At 36.2% G+C, this 22,781-nt stretch overlaps 1 protein-coding gene across 2 annotated transcripts; it reads left to right on the top strand.

Moving 5' to 3' along the window:
* Positions 1–10,568: 10,568 nt before the first annotated feature.
* On the top strand, positions 10,569–21,561 carry LOC124353643 (UMP-CMP kinase 2, mitochondrial-like). 2 transcript variants are annotated; one of them, XM_046803580.1, is made up of 6 exons: positions 10,569–10,788; positions 12,145–12,236; positions 14,114–14,267; positions 16,301–16,499; positions 17,740–17,922; positions 21,319–21,558. In XM_046803580.1, exons 1-6 carry the CDS (start codon positions 10,689–10,691, stop codon positions 21,470–21,472), a joined length of 882 nt encoding a protein of 293 aa, XP_046659536.1. In that variant the 5' UTR covers positions 10,569–10,688; the 3' UTR covers positions 21,473–21,558. The 2 variants fall into 2 exon arrangements, with proteins under 2 accessions (XP_046659536.1, XP_046659537.1); XM_046803581.1 differs by lacking the exon at positions 10,569–10,788 and adding an exon at positions 10,922–11,242 and having other exon boundaries at positions 21,319–21,561.
* Positions 21,562–22,781: the final 1,220 nt, after the last annotated feature.

Here is a 22,781-nt window from a genome sequence, read left to right as displayed (position 1 = left end):
TGTCGAAACGCAGAAATAAACAAGCTAGCTTTTAATATACTTCCGTTATTGTAGCTCTGTTAGTAGTTTGCGATCATCTTTCAAACTCAGATATCTACACTTTTTGATCAGAGACATCAATTTTTAACTTTGGTCTTTGATTTTTTTATTCAAACTATTTTTTTCAATAATTTGTTAATGTTATAATCAAATTTTGTTTTAGTTAAATACACTTTTTTTACGATAGGAAAATGCATTATGCACCGTCAGGGACAGGTGTTCGCCCTGGTGTGTGGGACTCTCACCCACTAAAAACCTACCGGTCCAGGCATTGGAAACCCTCTCGGGAACGCATCTCTGCAACTACTTCAAGAGGGTGCCATCGTTCGCCCAATGGACATTACTTCATTCTAAAATCCACCAGCATGAGCTATTCTGGTGCTTTATAGCTGCTCTCTTCTTTTTTGCCTTAGCACCCTCTTGCAGAACGCAGCGACAGCGTTCCACGATTCGGGACTGGACAACATCTCTTCTATAAGAGTCTCCGGCGAAACATGCCCGATAGCTGCCTCCAGCTCCCTCCTCTCCGTTTCCCACCTTCTACATTTGAAGAAGGTGTGCAGGGCATCGTCCGCATCCGAATCCCCGTACTGGCATTCCGGACTCGGGATCTTCCCCATTCTGTTAAGGTAGAAGCCGAAACAACCGTGCCCAGTGAGAAGCTGGGTAAGGTAGAAGTCTACCTCTCCATGCTCTCTTTCGGTCCATCCCCTCAGATCACCTATGAGCCTAAAAGACCAACGTCCTCGACTCTCCGTCTCACATCGAGTTTGCCACTCGAGTGTGCGAACGGGCAGTAGCACGGCTGACAGTGCCATTCCCATCGTATACACGCTTCCGCTCAAGAGCAAGAAGATCAATGGGTATTACCCCCGCAATCACAAGGACGGCCGGTTTACGAAACGGTACGATAGGCAGATGAAATCCGGAGAGCTCCTCTCCTCTGCACCGCCATGACCTTCTTCCTGTAACGCTTCTGCCGCAAGGCATCCGCTCATATCTCGCAACCGTAGAGGATAACCGAGTTCGTCACGGACATGAGGACACGGCGCTTAGTCTCTGCGGGTCCACCGACGTTGGTCATGAGCCTACTCAGATTGGCCACAATCTTTTCAGCTTTCTCGGCCGCACAGGCGATGTGGTCCCAGAATGTCATACGGGAATCCATTCTCACTCCTAGATACTTGACGCAGCGTTTGGTATCGATGAGTTCCGTGTTGACGTTTAGCTGCACGACGGGATCTATCCTCCTCCTGGTGAGAAGCACGATCTCTGTCTTCTCGGTGGCCAAAGACAGTCCATGCTCACCCATCCAACAGAGTATTCGCCTCAGAGCTAGACTTAGCAATCTCTGGGCCTCATAACCTACGAGGAAGGTGTCGTGCGGCATCTCCATACGAATAACCCCGTCGTACATGATGTTCCACAGGTCTGGGCCAAGAATCGAGCCTTGGGCAGCACCTGCCGTCACTTCCCTACTACGAAGTCCGTCCAACGTTCCAAAGACCAGTTTCCGATCCCTAAGGTAGTTATTTAGCAGCCTCAAGAGATACGGTGGAATGAAAAACGTGGACTGTAGGGCACCGAGCATGTCAGCCCAACTGGCCGAGTTAAAGGCGTTCCTTACGTCCAGTGTTACCAGCATTACCAGTTTGCGGTACCGATGGTCTCCCTGCTGTACTGACTCGAACGCTCTGACAACCTCACCGACAGCACCAATCTTAGAACGACCCGCGCGGAAACCGAACTGGCGGTCAGAAAGTCCTCCAGCCGCTTCAACAGCCTGGATCAGCCTAGGTTTGATCAAACGCTCGAGGAGTTTTCCCGCTGTGTCCAGCATGCAGAGGGGTCTGTATGCGGACGGGCTTGTGGGGTCTCCTTTTCCCTTGCTGACCAACACTAGGCGCTGGATCTTCCAACGAGGAGGGAACACGCCTTCCAGCAGGCAGCGGTTATACATATTAAGCAGCAGCTGCGGTGAACCACTAGCCACTACTCTAAGCACTTCCACTGGGATTCCATCGGGCCCGGGAGCCTTCCTACAGCGCATCGAAGCGATGGCGCTTTTCAGCTCTAGTTCAGTGAACGGAGGTGCCTCTTCGGGACGAACTGCGATATGCTCCTCCGGCCTAATCTGGTGAGACGGAAACAGAGCATCAACTATTACCTCCAGTTCGGCTGCGCTCATGTTAGGGCTAGCAGATTGGGCACCTAGCCGTCGCAAGACGATTTGGTAGCCCAGTCCCCAAGGATCGGTGTTTAGATCGTCCTTGAGTTCCTTCCACCTGGCTGGAGGCCTTGCTCACCGTGTTCGCCTGCCTGAGACCTCTACGGGCAACCCTGTACTCTTGCATTAGAGCTTCGGGAACCAGACCCCCCCTCCTTCTTCCCCGGGTGACCTTCCGTCTAAGCCTCAAACAAACTCTCCGTCGATTGGCGATATCCTCCGTCCACCAGTAAGCCGAGCGTCTGTTTCTCCCCAAGGATCTTTTCCGTGGCATTGCGGCGTCACAACCGCGCGCAATAAGACTCATTGTGGCGTCAACAATGTTTGTGGTACTATCCGCTAAAGAGAGAACTGTCTCCTTGCCCTCGTCAATCGCCAAGGACAAGGATTCAGCACTGAGCCTAGAAGCATTCCAGCCTGAAGCTCGAGTTGGTACGATTCGGCTCAGTCTGCTTCCGATAAGACTGAAGGTGATGTACTGATGATCGGAACCGGTATAATCCTCGATCACCCTCCAGTCCGTGATTCTTCCTGCGAGTCCCTCCGACGAAAAAGTGACATCGGGGATGGTCTGTCTGTAACCTGGTCTTCTGAAAGTGGGTGCACTCCCCACATTAGAGACCACTAGACCGGTCCGGGCTGCCATCTCCAAAATCCGGAAACCCCTTACATCCGTCGCAGGCATGCCCCACTCTACAGACTTGGCGTTGAAGTCTCCAGCTAAGATTATCCTACTGTTACCTAGGGTCAAGATAATATCCTCTAGGTCATCCAGCTGATTCTGGAAATCTGCTATGTTAACATTAGGTGAGATGTAGCAGCTCACAAAAATTGCGTCGCTGGCATTCACCCATACAATTCCTCTGCTCCTACCATGATCTTTAACCAACACGTTGGTATTCGGGACCCAGATGGCAGTGGTCCCCAGATAGTCCGGAAACCAGTTGGGTCCAACCCGGTCACGATAGTGCTCGCTTAAGATGAGCAGATCGATCTGTTTTTCCAGAATAAGCTGGGAAAGAAGATCGTTAGCTACTCCACTACGATGGAGATTGCCTTGGAGGACACGCATCACTTTTTTGTTCTAGAAGCCTCAAGAGCTCTCTTAAACGTGAGACAGGTTCTCGAGCCAGGAGTGTGCTTGGTGTCAACGGTGTCCTGATCTTCGTTAGCACACAGAAAGCACTTTGCTTTGGGAGCACAGGTATCTCGCTTGTGTCCGCTCTCCCCTCACTTCAGGCAAAGGTTCAATGCCTTCCTGTCGGGTCCCTTGCAGTCCGTCTGCTGATGGCCGTAGCCGAAACATCTGAAGCATCTGGTCACTTCCACCCTTCGACGAATCCTGCAATTGACCCACCCAATTTTGATTTTTGAAGTCCTCAGCAGCTGATTAACTCCCCGCTCAGACAGAGAGACAACTGCGAGTTTCTGCTCCCTTCTGTTTGGTTGTGTCAGGAACACCTTGACCACCCCTGCGCTAGCACCGAGCTCCCTTTCAACAGCCTCCTGAACCTCCTCCGCCGTAGAGAGACTGTCCAGGTCTCGGATCTCTATCGAGGCTCTAGGCTCTAAAACACTGACGGTGCCGCTCTCGCCAATGGCCGTCTTCAAAGCCGAGCTGACACTTAGTACAAACTGTATTTGTTATAGAAGAATTTAACTATATCTGTATAAGCTTTCTGTTGATAGGTAATAGAGTGGCTTTACTGTAAACTCTATACACTCTTACCTGATCTTTATCCTTTAACTATTAGTTCAGCAATACTACAAGATAACATTTCCCGAGGAGGGCCCTTGGACCCTCCTACTTGTCTGTGGAGGGGGGTTCCGTTCTCCAGACTCCAGTGTTCCAGAGAAATATTTCTGGGTACACCACTGATTTTGCCTGCAACGATTTTTTTAACAGTTCAATACATTCAAAATGACATTTTAATACTTAAAAACCCACTGTATTATAACAAAGGTTGGTTAGCGCACATAAGATTCTCAAAACTGGTTAGATTCCTTCATATTGGAATTTTAAAAATGGATTAAGGAACAAAATAAAGGAATTGAGACTAAGATTTCTTTAAATTTTGGGTTTAGCTCCAGTTTACCTTCCTTTTATTGCAATGTCTGGAACCTGACACTATCCCAGACTTGACTCCTGGAATCTGGAGGCATGTTCGTCTGAAGAGATCCAAAGAAAGTCGACTATGAAGAAGCTAAAAACGAAACATTTACATCAGACTGAAGTTTTGACTTCAGAGACGCCTATAAATAGATGAAGTGGTGGCAGTCTCATGTCTATGATGTTTCTTATATGACCTGTAAGCATGGTGGAGCAACCGTGTTTTCTACACATAACGTAGCTATGGTAAGAAGGGTTGATTCAATTGAATTTTGAATTTAGTTCCAATAAAAAGGTGAACTGGTCTTGACAAGCCATTCTTTCCCAGATTACAGTTCAAAAAACAAAAAGACTTCTATCGCGCAAATCATGCTTTAAATTATTATTTTTAAATGTTACATGAACTTAGTAAGGATTTTCTACCCTTATATCGGAAGTAGATTGAAAGTGCCAGAAGTACAAGTCCTTTGACTCTGTTCTTTTGAGATAAAAAATAGGATGGCCACCGGTGCCTGGTAAAACCTGTGTCATTGGACTGAAGTAGAAGTTCCTTCTCCTAGCCACCATTTTGAAAAGTATTCTGCAATTTTGATTAATTACTTCTTGAGAGACCATCTCACCATAGGCATGGTGTAATACAGATTCAAATGCTCAATTTTCTGTACAACCTTTGTCAATCATACAGCATGTCATTGTCTTAGCACTTAAAATCTATAGCAGCAAGTACTGCTGCATCTTTAAAAGATGTTCATACACAAAAAACCTATTTAGGCTTATAAAAACCAGACCAACGAGTTTTGACCTTTTTGAATGCTATATAGTCCTCCCGTCTCATAAAATATATAGTTGCTGTCATAAAAAACTGAGAATATCAATTACAAATCTGTAAACTGTTAAAAAAGTGTTAAATTCTTTCTCTTATGAGCATCCTTCACTCCTGGTAATAACAGAGCAATCGAGAGAATTCTAAGTGGGTATAATTGTGCAGGAAATTTAATTTGGAACTGTTTAGTGCATGTAACAATTTTAACACTCTTAATAATAATATATATTGTCATATTAAGTTTTTGCATTCATCGACAAAGTCACTTTACAGCCAGTAGCCAAGTCAATAAATAAATACATGTTTACATACTCAAATATAAGTCATATGTAAACACATCCATGAAATATAAGATATAAGGAATGTTTTTATTTTTTCTAAGTATGCCAAAACAGTCACAGTCTGGATTATCCAAATAATCTAGTGATTTTTTTTTACTGATTTGATGGCACCGTATCATCAAGGTACTGTTACCTTTCATTATTTTTATTATTTTATTTTTGGACTCTTTAATTCATCTCATTTTCAAACGTTGTGTAGTTCTTGAAGTTTACGAGGCATCCAGTCCAAATGACCAATCCTACTGACCTAACTGTTATTTACCAATATATCAACCGAAACTCACTATGTTCACTTTATTCTATTATTATAATGTCTTAGTGTAGCTATGGTTGGAAGGGTTGGTTGATTCAATGTGAATGTTGAATTTAGCTCCAGTCGCCTTCCTCTTAATGCAGTGTGTGGAATCTGATGCTGTCACAGACCTCCTGGAATCCGGAGTCATGCTTGTCTGATAAGATCCAAAAAGGAAGTAAAACTCAACATTTACATTTACATCAACCATTCCCACCGAAGCTACGTTAGTGTTCAAATCTCGGCTGCATCACTGTGTTTAGAGATTGTGTCTAAAGCATTCTAGTGCACTCAATTGCCCACCTGATGAGACAATGAAAATAGCTCTTCACCTAGATTACACTATACTTTGTAGTCTAGTTGTAAAAAAGACTAAGGTGACTAGTCAAAACAATGTAAAAAGTTTATTTTGAGCTTCTTCATCTCTTCATAAAACATGCATCCAGATTTCAGGAGTCGTCTGTGACAGCATCAGATTCCAGGCACTGCACTAAGAGGAAGATAAACTAGAGCTAAACAACAATCACAAGATCATGGTATTCATGCAATGATCATTCCTATCAAGTGATTGTGCGTTGTAAAAAAATTATATTTATGAACTCAATTTTGAACTGGAGAGTTACTCCATGACTGATCTCAATACTTTCGCTGCGTGCAGGCCACTTAAAACAGGCGTCACTCAACTTCCAACTAAGTGTCAAAGATACAGATAGTGGCCTCTATTAAAGACCTCACTACCAGTCCAAATGACCAACCCTACTAACCTCAACTGTGATTTACCAATATATCAACCAAAACTCATCATGATCACCGTACTTTGTGACTATGTAGTACATAATTACAGTACTTACAGTCCTGTACATAAGTACGGGACCGAATAAAACAACAGTTGATGTTTATTTGAAAAATCAAAATATATAACATAACTAGTAGTTACACACGGCATCGCACACATTTTTGTAGGTATTGCACCTGTATGAGCACTTCTGGTTTAAGTGAATTATAATTTCCAATGCTATGTATATTATATTTTTTTCGATAGTTGATTTTTCTTACTTCTGATAAGGAAAAAGAATATAAAAGGTTATAGGTTCCATAACAGTCTTTAAATGTATAGTAAATGTTAGACTACATTTTCTTTTATATCTGCACTGTTAGTAATTTCCTGCTGTTTTGCTCCCAATTTAGTAGGTGTACGCATGTATAACCATTGCTGGCTAGAGTGAACTATATTTCCGATCCCAATATTGTGATCAAGAATTTACGTCAAAAAGTGCATATTTATGAACAAAGTAATTTAATCTGGCCTTAGTATATTTTGTTCCACAGACGATTTTGCCCTGTTTCCCAATCAAGAAAATATATATCACAGTTCAGAAGTCTACTTCTGTTAAAAGACAACTAAAATGGGTTTTATATCACTCTTTAAATTTATAGTAAAAGTTAGACAGTAACTATATCTTTTATACCTAATACTTAATATTTGCTAAAAAATGAAGTTATAAGGACAATAATAATAATACTACATACATGTTTCTTTCATAATGAACTGGTAAAAAAAATCTTTAATGTTGTAAAAAATTTTTAGGTGGAATTGGTACATTAGTTCAAAAGCACAGTCTAGCGAATTTCCATCTAGTATAGTTCTTTCCAACTGCTTCAGTGGTAGTCTTCGTGTCATTCTATTTTATGTTTCAATACATTTTATAAGGTAGATGAGTACTTATCTAATCGCTGAAATCTAAAAACTGTGAGAAAAGTAATAATTATTTCATATATCACAATTTACTCACTATAAATGTAAACAAATTGAAAATAATAAAAATGTTTATAAAGAACGGTTGATTACATTTAACATATTTCATAACCTTTAGTCACCAAGATAGGTTTTTTGATACATTAAACACCAGTGGGATTTATCCTGGAGGAATGTTTGAAATAAAAAAGACCTTTATCCATTCCAGGAACCATAAGAATGTCAATGTAAAATTTCAGTACAATCGATTGGATAGTTTACGTGTGAAAACAAAACAAACAAACAAAGGTACTTTAGCATTTATAATGTTACTAGCTGTTTCCCGCGGCTTCGCACGCGTCTCTTAAGCTTTGCCCGTATATTTCTTTGCCTTCAAATAATGTTTGGCTATTTAATATACGTAACTGTGTCATAATTGCAGTTTATAATGTGCAGGCGCTTTGATAACTTTTATATCTTGCAGTACAGCCTGGTGGTGAGTTACATCAATGGGCATTGCATATAAACCTTCTACATAGAAAAATACAAATAAATACAAATTTTTATAGTGATCGGTCCAATAGTTTCTGAGTCTATAAAGGACAAACACACAAACATTCATTTTTATATATTACTAGCTGTTTCCCGCGGCTTCGCACGCTTTACGTAAGCCTTGGCCATGTATTTGCACTTCTGGTTCAAGTGCATTATATTTCTAACACCGATGTAGAGTTTGCCTTATTGTCACGATCTAGAAAATCTGTGTATGCTTATTATACTGTATAGCCATTATACACGTACATGTATCTTATTATAAAGCGGTCTAACAGTCAAGCTTTAAGTTCAACCATATATGTATCATAAAGACAAACATATATTCTAACTTAGTGCCTTCTAATAGTCTTTGGCAAATTAATATTCGTAACTGTCTCGTAATTGCAGTTTATAGTTTGCAGGCGCTTTGAAAATTGTTATCTTTTACAGCGCCGCCTGGTGGCGAGTTACATCAATGGGCATATCGTATAAACCTTCTCCGTGGAAAAATGTATATACATACAAATTTTCATAATGATCGGTCCAATAGTTTACGATTCCATAAAGGACAAACACACAAACATTCATTTTTATATATAGAGACTAGCTGTTTCCCGCGGCTTCGCACGCTTTACGTAAGCCTTGGCCATGTATTTGCACTTCTGGTTCAAGTGCATTATATTTCTAACACCGATGTAGAGTTTGCCTTGTTGTCACGATCAAGACAATCTGTGTATGCTTATTATATAGCCATTATACACGTACATGTATTTTATTAAAAAGCGATCTAACAGTCAAGCTTTAAGTTCAACCATATATTTATCATAAAGACAAACATATATTCTAACTTAGTGCCTTCTAATAGTCTATGGCAAATTAATATTCGTAACTGTCTCGTAATTGCAGTTTATAGTTTGCAGGCGCTTTGAAAATTGTTATCTTTTACAGCGCCGCCTGGTGGCGAGTTACATCAATGGGCATATCATATAAACCTTCTCCGTGGAAAAATGTATATACATACAAATTTTCATAATGATCGGTCCAATAGTTTACGATTCCATAAAGGACAAACACACAAACATTCATTTTTATATATAGAGATTATTGATCATTGGTGCAATCTGAATTTAAAATTAGGCAATGACGTCTTCTATGCAACCTGCATTACACTACTGATCAAGCACTTTACAATTAAAATTTTCTAAATTTTAAATGTAAACAAATGTTTCTGCCTCTTTGATGAACTTCAGCTGAAAGTATTAACAGTTGTTAGTATCAGTTCGCTTTGTATTATGTGTCGTAGCGCAGTCTGTCGGATCCAATATAAAACACTCTAACATCAACAACGATTTATAATTAAAAAATTAATTAAATAAACTATTTAAATTGGACCAAATTTACTCTAGTATGTATGCCTATGTTACTTCCAGGAACGTGTAGAATCACTGTACAAAATTTCACGATGTTTCGTGCATTGGTTCCAGAGTTATAACGGAACATACAAACAAACATTCGCATTTATATATATAGATTAGGGTTATTATTTGAAAGGCGATTGACGTTTTAAAATTACTCTGGAAAATTCAATATTCTGACACGTTTATCTTGGAATATTTTACAAGTTGTCCTATACTGCTGTACACCTTTCATTATTATAGAAAAAAGGGCTTTTCTATTAAGCTGATTAATGACCATAGTCTTGCATATGTTTTGTGGATTTTAATTTGTGGTGCCTACTTTGGAAATGTAAGTATAAAATTTGCTTGGAAGAGTAAAATTTCATACTTTGGTATTGACCAGGAAAATTACCATTAGTAGTGGATTTGTAATTCTTTAGTTAGAAAGATGGCTGACTTCAGTGTTATAAAACAAACTCAGCACTAGCTGATCTAGATGGCTTTCTAGATTTGGAACGCTAGAAAGTCTAGGGATGCAAAAGTCCCAGAGGGTGGATGGATTGAGACCAAGAGATATACACTGAAAGAACTACACAAATTTGAGGTTTTTAGAGTCTTGGGGAACTTAGTGGCCTGACGACCAAAGATTAGCGATATACTTGAAAATTCTGAGTATTCAAAAATTTGGAGACCTAAATGGCAAACAGGATAAATAGATTGAGAGATCTCAAGAGCTGGATTTAAGAGCTAGGAGTCATAATGCTAAATCTTAAACCAGTTTACTCCTTTATTTCTCGTTCGAGATTTATTCTCATCGTCTCAAAATAAGTTATTTTTTTCTAATTTAGGGTTTGTTTAGTTTTCTCAATTTTATATTGGTTATTCAATAAAACAAACTTATTTTTTCATTGAAATGCAAAGTAAAGAAGATAATAAACATTGGCAATGGTTATAGATCCAAAGTATTCAACTAACGTAAGCAGCATTATTTGGGGAATTTAAAGTTAAAAAAATAATCTGCATAAAAATCAAAACAATTCATTGGAACTTCCAAATTACATGAGATAACAACAGCTTATCAGATAAGCTGATTGAAACACTTAATTTTGCGTGTATAATCTTTGAAATACTCTCCGTTGTTATTGGATTGGTTTTAAATTAATCGTTACTTCATTAATTTTTACTAAATCATGAACATTTTTGTGACAAGTTTTAAAATAGACGCAATCAGTATAGAATGTTTGATTACAGTGTTCATTATCATCATCAATAACAGTTACTCATACAAGGGTAGGTGAGATGTAATAACTATATAATTTCATAACAGCCTAGTTTTAATTTTTGGAATATACAAAGAATATTCACAATTAAATTTATAAGAGCAATAGTTATTATTGAATTTTTATTAATTATTGTGTTTTGCTGTTGTATTTGCTTTAATTTTTTAAGTGCATTATGTTTTTGAACAAAAACGCAAAATAGTATGTTCTAATAAGAACAACATTTTTGTTTTCACGACTGAAGGTGCAGGTAACACACCTGTAATGTTGGTGGATAAATAAAAAACATCCAATTATATCGTTATTATGCTATATTAATCATCCGTTATACCATGTTTTGATAATTTTGCAAGAGTGATTAAAATGAGAATTAAAATGGATGTTTCATAATTCATTTCTATGCAATAAATAAAGCACATGCAAATGGTTTTGGTGGTTTGTGAGTGAAGGTATTGTGTGACAAGGTACTTACAGCAGTCTTGCTGAATTTCTGTTTAAAAAATTATAAGAATAGTAAAATGTATAAATCAATTTATTTATTAACAAATAATGTAATAATTAGATTTTAAATATACAATTACAAGCAAAATCTAGAAAGTAGTGTTTATTGAATAAAGTCAACTGATTGAAAAATACATATTTAATTTTTTAACATTGTTTTGTTATAAAAAGAATACTCAACGTCTCTTAACTTGAGTCCATTGAGACAGAAATAACTTTTTAACTACACTGAAAATAGCAAACCCTCAAAATTCACAGCCAAGCTGTCGTGTTTCATTAACTTGACACCTCCATTCATTAAAAACATGGCAACAACTCCTCGTTTATTTGACAGTATAACTTTTATCACTGGCGTGGCTGTCAATGTGATTAAAACTGCATCACATAGATTGATCTATCTATGACATCCATTTCCCATTTTCTTATCCGTAAAACACTACCACAGCTGTCCCCTCCATTTAGCGAATCTGTGGATAAACTTTGTAGATACAAAGCTACTGCTTTTTTTACAATTAATGAATTTAATCTAATTTTTTATATAATACTTGACCCTGTTTCCTGATCATAATACAATATAAGTCCCCTAATTAATAGATATCCTAATTTTAATTTGTCTTTTGCTATGACAAGGAACTTTGGTTATTTCAATGGTAGTAGTATGGCCTTTGTTCTTTGGCTAAACATATAAAAATTAAACTGTAAAATTATTTTGCGTTGTTTTACACTTAAGGACTTGTTTTGTTATACAATGAACATAATTATGTACTATTAAGACAAAAAGAGGAAAATCTTATTATTACTGCATCTGAGAATAAGCATGACAGTTTTAATACAATTCTATTTATTAAACTTATATTTGTTTCAGTGAGCTTCATCCCCCATGAAAGAATGGCCCAGAGATCTCTAATTGTGTACTACACTCTGAGGGAAACGCTAAACACATTTGACACTCCAAAGGTAAATTTATTTTTGCAGTAATGCATTCATGTTAGGTGTGTCCAATAAATATGCAAAGTAATCTAAAAAATCACTTTCCATGGTGATGTGTGTGCAGACATGCCTATCTGTTTGCATGTAGCCTTACACCCATTGGCCTGTCAATTCAAACCTGAAACTTTCTTTATTGTGCTTGATTTTTGTCGTTGAGGTAGAACTTGCTGAACAATGACTGGCTCTGACCATCAATTTTGCAAAATAATAGCAATAAAATAACTTTATTTCCAACAACACAACAAACAAAACAGCAATCTTTTGGAAATTAGCTGGCCACGTTTTTCAGCAATTTTGGTCAGTAAAAAACTAAAAACCCCTACCAAATACAAAATTAAAACATTGTACAGACTTAAAAAATACTAAAACAAGTTGATAATCAGTCCAGCCTGCACTTAAAAAAACTCAGCCGACTTCCTGTAGCATGTAATATTTATAATTATTTAACTCTGGAGAATAAAGGAAAAAGAAAAAAATTAATCGTAACTACTAAACAAAACTGATCTAACATACTCGTACACATATAAATACACCTTCAACATCAAAAATAAATGGTTTATACAGATCTAGTAAATAAAGAAAGATTTTTATTGTATGACATAGTTTAGACTATTTACAGTATGAATAACATTTCTTAACTTTGTAACAAATGGGTTGCATATTGGATGAATTTTAAACTCAGAGCTTATCCTTAATAATTTACAATACAAAATACTGCATGATAGCATAGTCAAATAAGCAAAACTTACTCTGCGTACGTTAAAACATGTGGACCACAATACAACTCACATTAACTTCAGTTCCAGATCAATGTTGCTTAGATTCCTATTTCCACTAGAGCAGCCCACGCCCAAATTGTCCGATGACATTTGAGGCGATGTTACCATTTCGCTGCTGACCATCAGCTTTTCCCTGATGTTGAGTAATTCTTCATACAAGCAAAACTAGCGACAGTGTTGGATATGGGGATAGAGATGGGATTAAAACACAATAGCCACCATCAGAATATTTTGGTGCGGACTGCTCTAGCACTATCAACTTAACTTTGATAATTATTGAATTAAACCAAATCATTACTTATGATTTAATGTTTGCTGGATTTAATGGAAGTCTATGTAGTGTGCAATTAATTACAAATTATCAATAAAACAAGTGTTAATTTTACTTTGACCTTAACTAATGATCAAATTATTATTAAGCTCAACCCATATTTTATCACGATTTCCTTTATTGGTCTGTGTACAAAGATTTTTATATAATTAGTAGGCCTACTACACACAAATTTTAGTTTTATTTTGATGTGGTGAATTCTTGGAACCTGAATACATTCAATATTGATTTAACTATTTTTATATAAAAAAGATTGTGAGGAAAACTACCTCCACTGTTATTCTCTCAATTTAACCTACTACATTCCAAATAAATTTATCTGATTTCTTCTTGCATTAAAAAAATATGATAAATATTTTTGATTCATTCTAAGATAATTACTCTTACAGGTATGAGCTTCTCATCACTGTTGCAAGAATTCACCACTGTCGCTACAGACATAAGGTACGTAAGAATTTTCATTGGCTACACTTCTTGGAGTTTAGTTCTAGAACAGAATACTACCTAATACTACAGAATTTTAAATACTGGTGTTTTTTTTAGTTTATTTTTTGCAATCTTTTTAGTATTTTCCTAAAAATACAAAATTTTGTTCTTGATTTGGATTCAAAGAGCCAAAATACAAAAAAAATGTAAATTTAGTTACCAGACTTGTTTTTTCCTCTATAAAATGCTAATGTGTCTTAGGTACAACTGAACCAATAAATGAAAGCACTATACATTGTATATTTCAGTATGTGAACGACACACGTGTAAAGGAAATGCTGCACGCATTTCATCACGACTGTCAGCTGACTCCAATGGAGGAGCGGAGACTGGAGGAATTCGAGAATGACGACAACATGCGAAGAAAGCCACTCATAGTCATCGAGGGCACTGATAGAGATAGTTAGTTCATTTATATTTTTGAAATATTAATGATATCATCAATAAGTCTTATATAAGAATATTAAATTATTAGATTAGATGAAAAGAAAACTTAAAGTTCCTTTAATGTTGTGTCCTCAATCATTCTTGATTTCCTGAAGAGATCAGACCTCGAATTCTAGAGAAATCTCAAGCACAAGTCAACTGTGTTTAATTTTGACTTTGACAATACAAAACAATAATGGGACAAATTAAAGTTAAACCATTTTGAATAAATTGTAGTTGTTTAAATATAAATCAAATCAATTAGTAATATTTTGTTGTAGACAGAATTATTAACAATTAGATTTTTAAAATTTAATTTAAAAAGGTGTATAATTTTCCTGATGTCATTAAACAGTGATCATGTTACATGGATATTTCCCGCAATACTACGGCCAAACCATCAACAGTGTTGTAGGCAAAGGCAACTCACTAGAGAGCTGTTCTGAGTATATAATGATATAGCTGAGTATGTGTTGTGAGTATCTGTATCCTCCTGGAATCTGTCAATATTTCTCACTGCACAGGAGAGTGGCATTTACAATAGTCATGAGGACTCGCATATTACTCCACAGGCCACACACATTTTCATCAACCTGCTCAACGACATTTACACCTTAGCCTTTATACACTCTATTTAAATATGCTCCCATTACAGAAGACAATGGTCAAGCATCATACACCAAGGTTTTGTTGTTCTTTTTTTTATCTCTACAGACCCTATAGCCATAAGGATAACTATGGAAATAACCTCTGTCACAACGGTGAATATCACGATCTCGGTCTTTACATACTCCATCTCGAGCCTAGTTCATTATCTTTTCATCCAGGAGCCATCCTGAATCAACAACTATTTCAGCCAAAATTAGCCAGAGGACTCTAAAGACCTCTAGGTCATGACATTCACCACATCATCATGGAGTATCTCGAGTTGAAGCGTGTGACAGTGCATCACACAAGATATTCCAGAAATTGCAGTTGAGAATTTATCCATGTGCCACAGGTCAGCTACTACCTTCCAAATCAGCTACTTTCTTCATTATCTTACAACAGCCGATGTCTTCAGGTAATCTTGTGATCCAGGCATAACATACCTGATTTCAGCAAACTATCTGTATAATTAACATCACGATTCCCGTGGTTCATGAGTTCATGGTTCACTGATCCCTTTTGGTGCTGTGAATAGCTGAGATGGTAATTAATGGCATTTGCTAAGAAACTATTGGTATTATGCAATAACTAGATCAACCAACTCCTTTCATCCCTACTCTTCATTCTGAAATACGTACTTGGTTATATCGGCTTTTCAGGGCCCTTGATGTGCGCAGAAATGTTCTCACTTCTTGTTTCGCCACCACAACCGCACCTTTATCCAGGAACTCTTATGGCAGTTGCAACTCTACCACGTGATGTACCCCTCATAACCACAATCGATTGCTTCAGTCTCTAATCTATCTTGAAATGACAGATTCGTCCATCTCATTCTTCCACTAACACTATCATTCAAAAGATTAATTGTGTACTTGTATCACTAGCTAATAATTAGAGTTTTTATCTCAGTGGCATATTCTTTCTGTCCTTTTCAACTTTATGCAATCAGTACCTTCTGCAATTTCCTTGCGCAATCAACGATGAGTTGAAAGCCCATTAGAGTATTCTTTTTCCTTTCTCAATCGTTAAGACACCACCCTCCCTAAGGCGACTAATAGCTTCACAGACCACCTGATACTTTTCATTCTCCCACAACAAGACATTTTTAAAGTTCTAGGAGCTTTTATGAAATGTTTTCATTTTTAAGAGAAATTAAAAATGGTAAAATAGCATGTGTACAAATATTTTATATTTCACAAAACCAGTTAACAAGTTCATGTAAAATTTCAATAAAATCCGTTACTTTCCAGAAATCCTCGATAGAGTGTAAACAAAAAAATATGATCTGTTTATTTTCTGTGAAAAAGAAGAATATCTAAGGCAAATAAAATTAAACTGCTCACTCTATTTTCTTGACGTAGCCAGAAGGATGGTGGCGAAGAAGCTGGCGTATAACTTGGGAGCCATGTTGATGAGTAGTCCACCAACATGTCTCAACCCGATGAGAGATTACTTCACAGACAACCTGGTGTTGCGGAGAGCTTACTTCTCACTGTGTATGTACGCAATCGCCATGAACGTTACTCGCAACTGGTACAACCACACCGTTGTGTTGGGTGGGTAAGTTTTCACAATATCTCATGAAAATCCCTATCAGATTCATTCATATTGTAGTTTTCATAACAGTTTAAGTCCATTTAAAAAATAATAAATCTCACTAAATGCAGTGGTTTTAAGGTAAAATTCCTAATCATTTCTTTTTCCAAAGCTTTATTGCTGATTTTCCTCCATTTTTGAAGTTACAACGTGATAACTATGGTTTGATCCTCGCTGGCTTTTTCTGTCTGGATAACAATGTGTACCTTGAAATTATATTGCTTAAAAAATATGTTTGGCTATCTATCCCGAGTTTATCAGTTCCAATCTCTCTCTTGTTTTCTCTTCAACTATCCCAAGATGACTTAGGAAAACCCCAAAAGGTTCTTGAGAAGATTATTGTGGTTGAAAGAAATACACAGTATACTTAGGGTTGGACTTTGCTACTAACAAGCTGGTTTTATTGAGGTTTTGGTTTAACTAGTAAAGATTCCCAAGAAGTAACCAACATGCTGAAGGCTTTTCATAGTGATTAACTCTCCAGAACTCCACACTTTGGGGGAACCAAATCTCATAAGCACAAAATTAATTGTGACAAAGCCGCGAATGAGAAATGAGTGCACGAGTGTCTTGACTCAATCTTAAAGTCTCCTTAAATTCACGCATTATCCCAGATTTTGACATAAAGGAAATAAATAAGCTTAGTAAATATGTTAGCTGCAACTATCTACTTAATTTTTCCAGACAAGACAAGAGACAAAACACTGCACTTTACCGTATTGAAGGTAAGCTCCTAAAATGATGCCTCAACGTTAGTCAGAATAGGCTAAAGACCTATTTTTCTCTGCAAACAAGAGAAGATTATCAAAAAAGCCAAAAAATTGACTCGCTGGCTCTTAACATGTTACCTCAGTGAATTGCTGTGGTGAAGATATTATTTTCTAAGCCAGCATCATATGACATGGCCTTCAAAATAACATTTACAATAATAAGAAAAATGTAAATCAGATTGCTTTAGGATCCCACAGCTCTTACGATTAAGTAGAAACCTAGCGTCTCCCAACATCAAACACCATAATGGCTCATCACAAACTCTTCAACCAAAATACAGCATTCTAAATTCACGAAAACCAAAACCAAAATTATTAGTATTTTTTGTATACAAATTAAAGACGTAAATACAAATTGTATACAACTTCTACCTAAAAAAGAACTTGCCATACTACAGTATATCACATGTCATATAATGTATTTTTCAATCCAGATACTGGCACGATCAAGCAACTTTCTCGATAGCGAAGAAGTACACGCTAAGGAGCATGCCTGCGTCTGAATCTCCGATCTTTGAGTGGCCAGATGATCTGATACCTCCAGACGTCGAGTTCTTCATCAACGTTCCCCAGAACAAATACGAGGCCGGTGCTGCAGTCAACACATTCAAGCCGAGGTCAGAGGTATCTTAGTTAATACTAATGATTTTTAAATGACTATTTTATAAGCTCTGTTTTCACTTACACCAACAAATAATGTTTTAGCAATTGAGTTTGTTGATGATTTATATTTTAAGTTGTAACGGTGGGGTCAGTTGTTTTAAGTGGCAAAGCATTGAATAACACTAAGGTGTTAAAGTGTGTCTCAAAGTTAAGTTCGTCCCAAAGTGAAGATTATTATGGGTTCTCTAACAAACTTTTAAAAGAAATAATCGATGTACTTGTAGACCCATTAACTTTTTTGTTCAATTATGATGTTGGAATATTTGGTGTCTTTCCTGAAGCATTAAAAGTGACCAAAGTCATTCCAATTTATAAAAAGGGTGAGAAATCACACCCTTCCAGTTATCGGCCAATCTCTTTGGTACCTATATTTAGTAAGGTTTTTGAAAGTTGTGTAAAGGACCAACCTAAGTTTATATTTTTTACAATAAATAATTTATTATGTAAAGATCAATTTTGGGTTTCTTCCAAACTTAAACACAACCAAAGCCATAGAAGCAATAGTAGAAAACGTTTTAGAGAGAATTTTGAAAATAAATTTTTGTCGTCTGCAACTTTAATAGATCTCACAAAAGCATTTGACTCCATCTCTCATGAACTGATTGTAAGTAAATTCAATAGCTATGGAGTTAGAGATTCTGAACTACAGTTAATTTCCTCTTACTTAAGTAATAGAAAACAAATGGTTGTGGCAGGCTTGGAACTATCTGATTTTTAAAACAATTCAAGTTGGGGGTACCGCAAGGATCTGTTCTGGGTCCTTTTTCTATTTATAATTGCTGTGAATGATTTTTCATTCAATGTGCCATGTAAAGCAGTACTATATGCCGATGACACCACCCTTCTGAATCAAAGTAAAGATTTGAATGGGTTATTGTTAGAAGAAAATAATTCAATGATAGCAGCTCAGGAATGGTTTCAAAGTCAACGGGCTACTTGTAAACAGTAGTAAAACTGAAAATATTGTTTTCCCCCTCATTGAATAAACTTATAAATGAAGGTACTAAACCCGTTAAAAACTATTAGGATTATATCTAGATAGTAGGCTTAGCTGGGAATGTCAAATAAATCAATTGTGTATAAAACTATCTAGAGTTACTTATTTATTAAGAAAACTAAAAAATTGTGTTAGTTTCCCAATGTTAGTTGCTGCTTACTATGCCTTCTTTAATTCCCATTTATTATATGGAATAACACCTTTGGGGGCAACAGCTCACAATCACTAAAAGTGTTCAAATGGCAAAAAAAAGCTATTTAGGATAATGGCAAATATCTCAGGTAGAGAATCATGTGTTCCATATTTTAAAGAATTCCAGATAATGACTACTTCCATGTATGTACATATATTTTAGCTTAGTTAGTGTTAAAGGAAAACTTAAATAATTATAATTTTAGAAATGAAGTTCACACCTATAATACTAGACAAAATTACTTACTTGATTGTATTTCTATAAAACTAGAAAAATCAAAAAAAGCCATGTGTTTATGAAAATAAAATTATTTAATAAGTTTACCAAAAGAAGCATGGTCTGTAAACCTTAGCAGATTTAAATTTATTCTGTCAAAATGGGTTGAAAGAAATTGCCTTTTACTCTGTTAGTGATTTTTTTGGCCTGTGATATTAGTACTTTAAGATTTTAACTGTATTTTTAAATGTCATCTTGTTTTTTAATTTATTTTGTAATTTTAATGTCTATGTGTTATCTATTTATTTATATAGATATATATTTTATGTCTATGTTTATTAAACAGTCAAGATATTTACTCTTTAGGAAGATGCTTAAATATATAATAAATTTCTAGACCTTATGTAAAATATAAATAATGTTTATTAAACTGTTTATTTATTTTGCACATGTATATTTTTTTTTTTTTTTTTTTTTGTAGTAGAAATTGTAATTAGATGAAACTGTATTTTTATTTGACTTTGTCTATTGCCATGTGCTTAACGACAATAAAATTCTTGATTCTTGATTCTTAGCATAGTTTTAGTTCATTGCGACAAAAAACTAAACGCGCTGAAACGTTGTAACTTACCATTTTTTTTTTTTTTTTTTTTTTTAAGTTGGTGGCTGTTTATTATTTAAATAAAATGTAAAATTCAAATATAAAAATAACTAACATTATGTATAGGTATAGTAACCAAGTGTTTAGTTAATACAGTGAAATTTTTAGTCTCAAGATAGGGTTTGCCCTTCTCCAATTTTTGAAAGAGGGCTAAGAGAACAAATCATAACCAAAAGTCTTTTGAAGATATCTTAATGATTTGTATATTACATTTATTTTTATAAATTGTTATAAAGTTAAGAGTTACCTTATTTTCACCTTGGATAACTCAGAAATGTGAGGTCCAAAAGGAAAGGCACCTGAGAAAATAGTATTGGTAAGGCTGGGCATACAACTAGTAAAAGAAGTATTCACTCGGGTGAAAATATAAAGCTACAAAAAAGCACAACTTATGGAACAAATTTTATGATTTTCTTTAAAAGTTTATCAAAAGCTTTAGTCTGTGGTAACTCAATTGATAAATTACTTCCTCAATTCTACACCTTCCCTTTATTATTCATTGTTATCACTCTAGCTGCTGTTATCTAATCTCTCTGTCTCCTCTTGGACCTCTAACTAACCACTGCCTGTGTCAAGTGAATATTGAACTATTAGATTTTATTATTGGGAACGAAAGAGCTGATGCCCTGGCCAACTTGGTCTCAGCATCTAACAAGATGGGACCCTACCTGTTCTGTGGTATTTCTAGGTGTAAATCCACTGTCTCAAAGTGTGTTCACGCTGAACATGAGAGAAGGTGGAAGCTGCACTCAGGTCTGAGAATGAGCAGAATGGTTCTACAGGCGCCTTCCCCTAGGGTGGCATCTTACTTTCTCTCCTGAAGTAGACCGGTGTCTTCTCGGGTTAGCAGTCTGATTATGGGACATAGTCACTGAGGAAGCATCTTTCAGAGTCTGCATTCTTCGGGAAGATCCGCACTGTAAAATGTGTGATGAACAGGAAGAAACCACTGAACACCTGCTTCTCGACTGTCCTGCAATTGCAAGAGAGCGGTACGCCACCTTTGATAGTCTAGACAAGGGTGGTAAATTTTTCCAGGAGAACCTGATCGGTTGTTTTCGGCGGTTTATAGAACTACTGAACCGTAAACTGATTGGCCTCATGGTATACTTCCAGGGTGCACAAAAGGCCCTTGAGGTTGAAGTGCAAGGCAATAGGCCACTCCTAAGAAGAATTAGATTTTAACAAGCAAAATCTGTTGTGGGTAATATATAACCTGGGTCATAATATTACTGCAGATGGTGTGAAAATATTGTTCAGCAAACCTTTGCACTTTGTTTCAGGCTAGTGGAAGCTTACAGAAGAATGAAAAACCCATCTGTGTTTGAAATCAGTGGCAACATGTATCATGACCAAATACGATTCGAGATGGAAATCTATTTGCAGAAGCTGTACAGAGATAACTATAGATACATAATAAACACATTAAATCATTAAACAGAATTAGTTATTATTACTAGTTTTTAATTTTGGACTGGATCCTTGTGGTACTTGAATTGGGGAGAATTGATTCACGAGGGAGTAGAATCTGAAGATCAGAAGGATTACTTAATTTGATTCGTCTGGAAGAGATGGGTACTTTATTTGGAAATTTAGCTACTTGAAGGTCAAGTTTTGAGAATGGTTTGGAATTGGATTGTATTAAAATTTTGTCTTACCTGATTTTGTACTAAATAATTTGATAGCATGGTATTTTGTGGTATCCAGTTCATCCATCCTTGGATGGAGAAGGGATGGAACTTTTTCATCGAATAGCTGGAATTCAGCAACCTACCAGTATAGAAAACTGGAAAAATCTTGTTCAGACTGTTTATTAGTCATGTCCGATATATTTTTTTTATTAGGACACAGAAAACATATCCAGAATGTATTCATCACCATTTCTACACATAACAAGTCTTTCAAAATAGTTATTGTCGTGAACTCTAGATTTTATTTGCTATCTATACACACCATTGAAAGATGATCCAACTGAATGAGGATTTTCTCAGTGTGAATCACTCAGTTCAGATGCATGAAGCAAAACATATAGTCACAATTATCATACCTGTCTCTCCAGGTATAACATATAATTACGATTATCATACCAGTCGCTCCAGGCAAAACATGTAGTCGATATTATCATATAAGAATTAAAATAATAAAATAAATCTAAACTAATGAATAGTATACTAAAATATTTTACTAGCTTTTGTTAATTGACACTCTGAAGTATAGTTATCCAAAGGCAAATAAAATATAAACAGTAAAGTAAAATTAATTAAAACAAGAAAAGGTTCTGAAAAACACAGGTTATTTCACATTGTAAACAAAAATTGCAACTGATTTCATTTATTACAAACAAAACTGAAAGTATTAGTGAAGATCATACTAGTAACAGCTGACACCATTCTAGCTGTTTGTAGTCTACTACAGCGAAAGAAATACAGTACACAAAAATAAAACAGTAATTCCTAAATGGTGAACAGAGAACGCGTAACACACCTCTTTCAGCGTTTGGTCCACTTAATGGTTTGGACGTGTAATGTGCGTATTTTTCCGGCAAAGCGTTAAGTTTGACAGAAGATAAAACTTTTAGTACCATTGTCGGAAAAGGGATATACGTTTAAAACCTTTTTATCATCACGTTATGCTCTGTTCAGTGCAGTGTGTGGCAGCACAATTAAAGCTGTACACAGCACATTGTATCAAAAACCTTTTGCCAAAATATTTTGTGTCGTGCTCAATGCAATGTCCCTTACAAAGA

This window comes from Homalodisca vitripennis, chromosome 2, assembly GCF_021130785.1.
Source record: "Homalodisca vitripennis isolate AUS2020 chromosome 2, UT_GWSS_2.1, whole genome shotgun sequence".
NCBI classification, from domain to species: Eukaryota; Metazoa; Arthropoda; class Insecta; order Hemiptera; family Cicadellidae; genus Homalodisca; species Homalodisca vitripennis.
This window is presented reverse-complemented; position numbering and strand designations above follow the sequence as displayed.